The sequence below is a fragment of the Petaurus breviceps genome, unplaced genomic scaffold (assembly GCF_028583685.1).
Source record: "Petaurus breviceps papuanus isolate PSGF00001 unplaced genomic scaffold, PetGlider_PUasm1.0 229, whole genome shotgun sequence".
Classification (NCBI taxonomy): Eukaryota; Metazoa; Chordata; class Mammalia; order Diprotodontia; family Petauridae; genus Petaurus; species Petaurus breviceps.
Window position 1 is genome coordinate 12,208,830 of NW_027185903.1, and position 7,891 is coordinate 12,216,720.

A 7,891-nucleotide genomic window follows, 5' to 3' on the forward strand; every position below is an offset into this window, starting at 1 on the left:
CCCTCTTAGGAATTGCTTCATCACTTCATCAGGAAGTGATAGTCTCTAAACTAACTCCATGCTATGGTCTTATGCAATTCTCAGAAGTACCTATACGAAGGACAGTGTGTAGGACAATGCCTGGCACACAGTAGGCACCTAATAAAAGCAAGCTAACTAACTCTGAGTCAGGCAACTAATGAGGCCGGGTCCCTCTGCTAAAACCTTACAAGGTCTCATCTGAGTAGAGACTCTGGAAGGGGACGGGAGTGAGTCTGAAAGAAAGTCTTCTGACCTTGATATTTTGGCTTCTGGTGCAGCTATGAGGAGGAATGCAATAGCAAAAGATGAGGAAATAAACAAAGCAGTAGGATGAAAGCAGAGTTAATGATAATAAGGAAAAAGAACTACTAGGAAGCAGTGAGGCCATTTTTGGTGTGACGGGCTTGAACCCTGAAGTAGTTATTTTCTGTAGTGTGTAAAACACAACCAAGCTACACTTTCTGGTCTCTATTCTCCATAAGGCATAAATGATCATTCTTAATACTACATGCAAATAAGACCTAACTTCCAAGGGGCCTTAATTACCTACTCAAAGAAAACCTACTGAAAAAAAAGAAAGAAACCTTACTCAAAGAAAATATTACATCCTTTTTTGGATCCCATTTATGGAAGTGGCTCTGTTTACAAGGTAACCAGATAGAAACATAATTTTTAGATGATCTGTAGAGAGGTGGCTTGGTATAATGGATAGAGTACTGGAGTTGAAAATGTAGGAAAACCTAGGCTCAAATCCTGACTCAGACACTTACTAACTGTGTGACCTTGGGCAAGTCACCCAACCTCTGTCTCAGTTCCTCATCTATAAAATGAAGGGATTGAACCAGATGGCTTCTAAGGTCCCTTCCAGCCAGGGGTATGCTGATAAATGACTGACAACGGGTAATGCTTAATACATGAAGGACACACTTTTCAGTTTAATCTGCATCATTATCATTTTATTCATCAACAATCAACAAAATAATAAATCAAGCCCTGATTTGTAGTGTTTGCTGAAAATTTAACAATGACTCTTGTTAGTGAACCAGTTTAAACTCACACCACCATTATGGGGCCCTCTATCAACTCTAGAAGAGATGACCTCCTTTCATGGAATTATAGTAGTCAATCAGCCAATAGTCAATAAGCATTTATTAAACACTTAATAAGTTCCAGGCACTGTGCTAAGTGCAGAAATACCCAAGTAGATTGGGGCAGTGGAGGCAGAATAGTACAGATTCTGGAATGTGAGGACCCTGGTTCAAAACTCACCTGTGACACTCTTTTTTTTTTTTTTTTGGAGGAGGGAAGGCAGGGCAATACAACTTACAGCTAGTAAGTGTTAAGTCATGTCCTCCTGACTCCAGAGCCGATGCTCTATTCACTGTGCCACCTAGCTGTTCCCCCCCGCCCTTCTTATATCTACTGTAAGAGGCAGTTAGATGGCTCAGTGGGTGGGCGTGGAGTCAGGAAAATCTGAGTTCAAATCCATCCTGAGAGAATTGCTAGCTATGTGATCCTGGGCAAATTACTTAACATCTGCATGCTTTAATCCACTGGAAAAGGAAATGGCAAACCACAAGTCACCCCTGGGTCACGTCAGTAAAGTGAGTAGGTTGGGTCAAATGGCCTGTGACATCCTTTCCAGTTCCACTCTATGACCTAATGATCACTTCTAATCAATGAAACCAAGAACAGTAAAATCTGGAAACCAAATGGTCCTGGAGAAATATTTTCCCCCATTCAGTTATCCATGAATACAAAAGAAAGTTCATCTGATAAAAAAAAATGTAGAAATTAGATATTACAGTATGCCCAGTGTGATAACAAGTAATATTTGTACAAGTTTGAGCTTTCTTATGCAATAGGTTTCCTCTGTTGGATATTCAAATATATTTGAGGCATACCCTGAATTCTAAATAGTGTTATCCAAAATACTTGTTTGGGTAACAAAAGCAATATCATTTCAATTTCACGTCTGAGGGAAAACGACAGTCTGCAATCGCACTAAAGAGAAGACTGTATTTCCTTTACTGACTGGGAGAAGGCAAGGAGAAGGGGAAATGGACTGTAGGAAGTTGGCTTTTATTTGCTTGAGAATGACTGCCCCTGCTGACCATTAATCAATCATGCTTTAAGCTTTACCTCAAAGTCAACAACAGCAGGGTTTTCCTTCACGGACTGCAGCCACTCAGTAAATATAGTCTCTTCTGGAGAGGCTCCTTTTTTCTCCCATGCCAAAGCTGCAGCATATTCACTCCTTCCTCCTCGGACCAGAGACAGGGATTTTTCAGCTCCCTGCAAAAATGAGCCTATGGAGGGGTTTCAATGAGATTGTCCCTTCAAATCTATTGCAGTTTTGTACTTTAAAATAAAAATCTGCCTATTTGTATGGTGGGGAGACTGATAGAGATAATTCATGGCTATGGGTCATCACTTAAAAATGCAAAATTTATCCTCACTGTACCATGGATGAAAGGTGAAGTATACTTTGTTTTCAAAGAGAGCTTATGCTGTGATGCCTAACTTCTGCCTTTTAATTGATAGACTCTCATGCCTCTATCCCAGGGAATAATACTATTCATATAATGTAAGTAATAACAATGTTGGAGCATCAAAGTTTGGGGTAAGATGGAAAAGAAAATATTCTTAAGCTTAAAAGAAAGGGTCAAGAAGCCATTTAACTAAAAAGATAATTAACTGAATTGAAGGAGCTAATTTAAATAAGATTTATTTAAAAGAAAGTGAAGTCAAAAGAGTTGGGTTCAAATCCTGACTCTGCCACTGTCACCTGTGTGACCCTGGTCAAGTCATGTGTAAAATGAAGAGCAAGGGGAGAGGGTTAGGCTATAGAGACCTCAAATGTCCCTTCCAGTTCTAAATCTATGGTCCTACGTTCATGTGACTTTCTCTCTAACGATCGCTTTGACTCCTGCCCTTAGATTTCTTCACAACCAATGACTAGGAATTGCTTACTTCCAATGGCTGACTTAGCTTAATTTTGATCATGGGATCTAACCTGTCACCTAGGCAGGGGAAATAAAGTTTAACAGAGCCATAGATTTGATGGCTTACTTTCAAGTCAGCCTAGCAAAAAGCCTGTGCCAATATTTCAGTATTTCATCTCTTACTTTATTTTCTGTGACTATAACTCACCCAAAGCTCCATTTTCTCCAATAATTCAGACTCTATCTTAGTTGATTTGCTTGTTCCTTCCCTCCCACACTACCTTGTATTTAACATTGTTAATTAATTTGTTAATTAATACTTAATGAAAAAGAAGACAGTCCCTGCCCTTAGTGATCTTAGAATCTAACAGGGGAGACAACTCACAAACAGAGGCAGAAAAGTGTGGGTTTTCTTGCATTTATTTTTCTTATATTTATACTGTATGAACTTATAGATATACTTTTGGCCTCCCCTGTTTGATCATAACCTCCTTGAGATGATGTAGTGGTTCATTTTCCCACCACACACTGCATCTACTGCCATGGCTTCAGTTCTGTGGAACAAGATTCCCCCTCCCAGCTCATCCTTTCTAAATTCACCACCATATAACTGCTAACTAAAGTCTGGATTGAATCCATCTCTCTCAGCTTTCTCTCCCCATTGGTTTGGAAGGCTGGAGTCTGGAGCACCAATACCTTCCAATGCCTTCCTTTACAGAGGGCAGAAACTGGACTCTCAGACCACTCCACTTGGCATCTGCTGCTCTTCCTTGTTTCAACTCGATGGAATAAGATACCACTGTGCCAGGTAGATCCTGGCGCTCCATTTCCCCCACCATCTCCAGACACACATACTTTTCTGCCTCCATTTGCGATTTTACTTCCTTGTCAGATTGTAAGATCATTAAGGGCAGGGACTATCTCCTTTTTTACTAACTGTATCCCCAGTGCTTAGCACAATGCCTGGCACATGGTAAGGACTTAACAAATATGGTTCATTGATTAGTTGATTAGTATTCAAGTTCCTTGGATGATGTAGTAGTGCCTTTCTACATTCTGTCCAAATTCTTCCAGTGCCCTGTGCCCTATGGTGGAAACTCTGTCCCTCTGCCTAATTATCTATTGTTAGAACTCTCCAAAATTTATTATCTATCTGCCTAGATGCCTATTTATTGAAGGATAGTTTGATTCCATGTTCTGTCTGATGAAATAACTACTTGTGTACATAATCATAAAATCTAAAATGGAAAAGGGACCTCAGGGGCCATCAAGTCCAACCTATACATACATAGGAATGCTTTCTTCTTCATCTTTGACAAGGGATCTTCAAGTCTTTACTTGAAAATCTCTAGTACCAGACCTTGCTGATCAAGACTTTCTGCCAATGGGCTTCACTCTGACTTAATAGCATAAACTTCTTCTGCTGTGCCTTGCCTTTCTACTTACACATCCACCCTTTACCTAGTCCTATATTTACTTAATGTCAACTACTTACCTGCCTGCCTACATTTCATGGTATTACTGTACTGCAAACAAACCCCAATCACTTGATCTACCCCATTTAATCTCTAGGTCTTGCTTAACTATGATCTTTCTTGCCTTAATGCTCAAGACCTTGACACTAGCCTTGAAAGATGAGTTCTGACATGTCTAATGTTGCCTCAATAACATTTAACCTTCGAGAATTAAATTTTTAAACACCAGAAAACAACTAATGGTTATTTGGTAAAGAAAGGGCAGCTAATGTGGTTCATGGCTAGAAGATTTAATCTGACCCTTAGTGGTCCTAGGTAAATCACAGTCATGGTTTTTGTTCTCCAGGCTTAAAACAGCATATAGCAATTAAACCAAACCCTGGGATGAAGGAGTGGAAAGGTGTAAATAAGCCCAGATATATGTAAGATGTCAACAGGCTAGAACTGATGGCTTAAATTAGCAAGATGGGATTTAATACAGAGAAATGTAAAATCTTACCCTTGGAATTAAAAAAAATCAATTTTACAAGTTCCTGATGAGTGAGGCATAAAGCATGGTCAGATAGCTGGTCATCAGGTGAAAAAAGAATCATGAATTTTTAGTGGACTGCAAGCTGAGTAGAAGTCAACAGCAAGATATAGCAGCCAAAGAGCCAGGGCTACCTTAGGCTACATTGGGACAATCATGGTATCCAGAAGAAGGGCAGTGATATCCCTGTTGTACCAGCCTGGGTGTGGTGAGTTCTGAATGCCACATTTCAAGAAGCCACAGTAATAAGTAGGGAAGTGTTCAAAGGGAGATAAACAGGATGCTTGAGGACCTCAAGGTTAGGTGATTTGAGGATGGGCTGAAGGAACTGTTTAGTCTAGAAGAGAGAAAGCTGACAGGAGAAATGACCAAATACCACTGGGTCTTTTTGCTTATTACCTTCATAGTGTTCTGACATTGTGTTTGAGGTGCACCTGTTTTCTACTTGCTTCTTCTTGAAGAAGAACCACCACTTGACAGTCTCAATGTAGACACAGTGTTGGGATGTTTCCTCTGTTAAGCCTGGGAAGGACACAAGCAGAGCAAACCCTGAGAATAATCCCGCCAGGGAATGGAGAAACTCACTTCCATTTCCAGTCCCCACCAGTGGCAAGATGAGAATGAGGCTGGCTGCTTTCATGCCCACCTGGTACTTTGAGAGGCAACTGAAAGTTCTGCCAGGTTGAATGTGATCCAGATATACCTTAGAAATATCTTATTCTTGTATAGGGGCATGTCAAAGACCCAGGTTTTTGTACCATATTTATCCCAAAGTTATTGACACAATCTTACCCTTTGCTCTACACTGAATTTGATGCCTGTAGTAGTTACAATAGGGAGTTAAGTCAAAGAAGATGCAGTTACTGATTTGATTTACTTTTTTTTAACATGAGCACATTAAAATCCTTCTAAAACAGAGGTTTTGGCTAACAGTATTATTTAGCTGAAATTACATCATTTCGGGATTATAGGTTTAGAGCTGGAAGGCACCTTAGCTGTCATCTGGTCCAACCCCCTTATTTAAGGTGAAGTAACTGAGACCCAAAGGTGTTAAGTGATTTTCTCAAGGTCATATATCTAGTAAACAGCAAAGTTGGATTGGAACTCAGGTCCTATGACTACAAATTAAGTATGCTCTCCAGGATAACGACTTACATCTAAAGCAGAGGTTCTTAATCTAGGTTGTGACTTTAAAAAAGTTTTTATAACTATGATGTAATTGATTTCCTTTGTAATATTATGCATTTTATGTATTTAAAGGCATTATTCTTAAAAAGTGTTCCCATAGGTTTCACCAGACTACCAAAGGGTCCTTAATACAAAAAAGGATGAAAAGCCTTAATCAAAAGTGGGGAAAATAGTACTGATATGAGAGTCAGGAAACATGGCTTAAAGTCTTGACTCTGCTACCAACTCACCACGTGACCTTGGCAAGTCACATGACTTCCATGGCCAAAAGTTACCATCTATAAAATAAAGGGCTATACTAGATGGCCCCTAGGGTCCATTCAGTTCTTATATCTAACATCTATGATTCTGTGGTTAGAAGATTCACTTAGGGCTGCTACAAAAATCCAAAAAAGAGATTTTTCTGCTGACATGTGAACTCACAAACCTGAGGCCATATCCACCTCCTTACATTTAAATTATTATGGAATTTAATTTGGTTAATTAAAAGTCATTATGATCTCTAGGTGAGGCCAATATAGTGAAATATAGTGCTGGTCTTGGAGTCAGGAAGCCCTAGGCTTAAATCCTGCTTCTGACTCTTACTAGAGCTTTGACCCTGAGTAAATCACTTAATCTCAAATGTGTCTCAGACACTTCTCTAGGTGACTCACCTCCCAAGGTATGGAGTGCTGTGAGCTACATTGGTGGAAGGAAGGCCCAAAGAAAGAGTTCCCTACATTACAGATCTTTCCCATACTTGGATAGGAGAGAAAAAGAGACCCCATTGCCCCTTCTATTTTAAGTAGAGAATGGTATTTATTGAAATCCAAGCATTTTAAGTTGCTATTTTCTACCCCTTAAACCTGATTATGAATATGAGATAAGCTACAGATATTTGTAAGTTGGTTCCATTTCTAGGCCTTAGTTTTCTCATTCATAAAATTAGGGGGTTGGGCTACATAATTCCTGAGATCCTTCCCACACCTAAATCCTATGATTCTAGATCCCTTCACCTGTACCTCACCATGATGACAGGGTAAAAGGGACCTTACCTGAATTCTTCAGTTCTTCCCGGCTGTATTGATAAAGGAGGTCATAGGTACCTCCCATAGAACCAGAAGTGAAATAATGAGTCCCAAAGTCATCAAATAAACGACTATATGAGGCATAATTATACTGGAGAGGCAGATGGTTAAGTGCCTTCAGAAAGACGTCTGAGAGTTGCAGTTCTGTGGGTTTCATCGTAAAGTTGAGGACAGAAATTACTTTATGGACCCTAATAAAACTGGAATCCTAAAGAAAAAGCAGAAGAGCATTGGGATTAATGGAAGCTGGAGGCAGTCACTTACAGAGCTTCCAGGGGCCATATTCTTCTTTATTCCCCCAGTAATGTTGACTCTCTAAGCTAAAGGTCTTGGAGCAAACTTGGTTTTATGTAGCATTTATTGTGCATAAGAAATTCAAAACAATTTCACATTGAAGGAACACCTTTATTCCATGGTGTTCAGGGTATTTCCTAGATGAGATTATGTCGATGATATCAGTTATGGGACTTGGTAGGGATCCATGGCAGATATTCCTCTCCTTTCAGGTTGATGCAAGAAAAAAGCAGAGCTCAAAAGCATTGAATAGCCAAGATGTTTCAGAAAATCATGGTGAGGCTGGAAATGAAATCCATATTTCTCTCTCTCTCTCTGTCTCTCTCTCTGTCTCTCTGTCTCTGTCTCTGTCTCTGTCTCTGTCTGTCTCTC

General features: G+C 39.7%; 1 protein-coding gene across 1 annotated transcript in view; it reads right to left on the reverse strand.

Annotated features, from left to right (window-relative positions):
* Window positions 1-7,891, reverse strand: part of C6 (complement C6) — a 75,357-nt gene that overhangs the window by 22,421 nt on the left and 45,045 nt on the right. The window contains exons 7-9 of the mRNA XM_069095986.1: window positions 7,193-7,433; window positions 5,370-5,492; window positions 2,164-2,330 (exon numbers count right to left, since the gene is read on the reverse strand). Of these exons, the coding sequence (XP_068952087.1) occupies window positions 2,164-2,330; window positions 5,370-5,492; window positions 7,193-7,433 (531 nt within the window). The remainder of the gene's footprint in view (window positions 1-2,163; window positions 2,331-5,369; window positions 5,493-7,192; window positions 7,434-7,891) is intronic.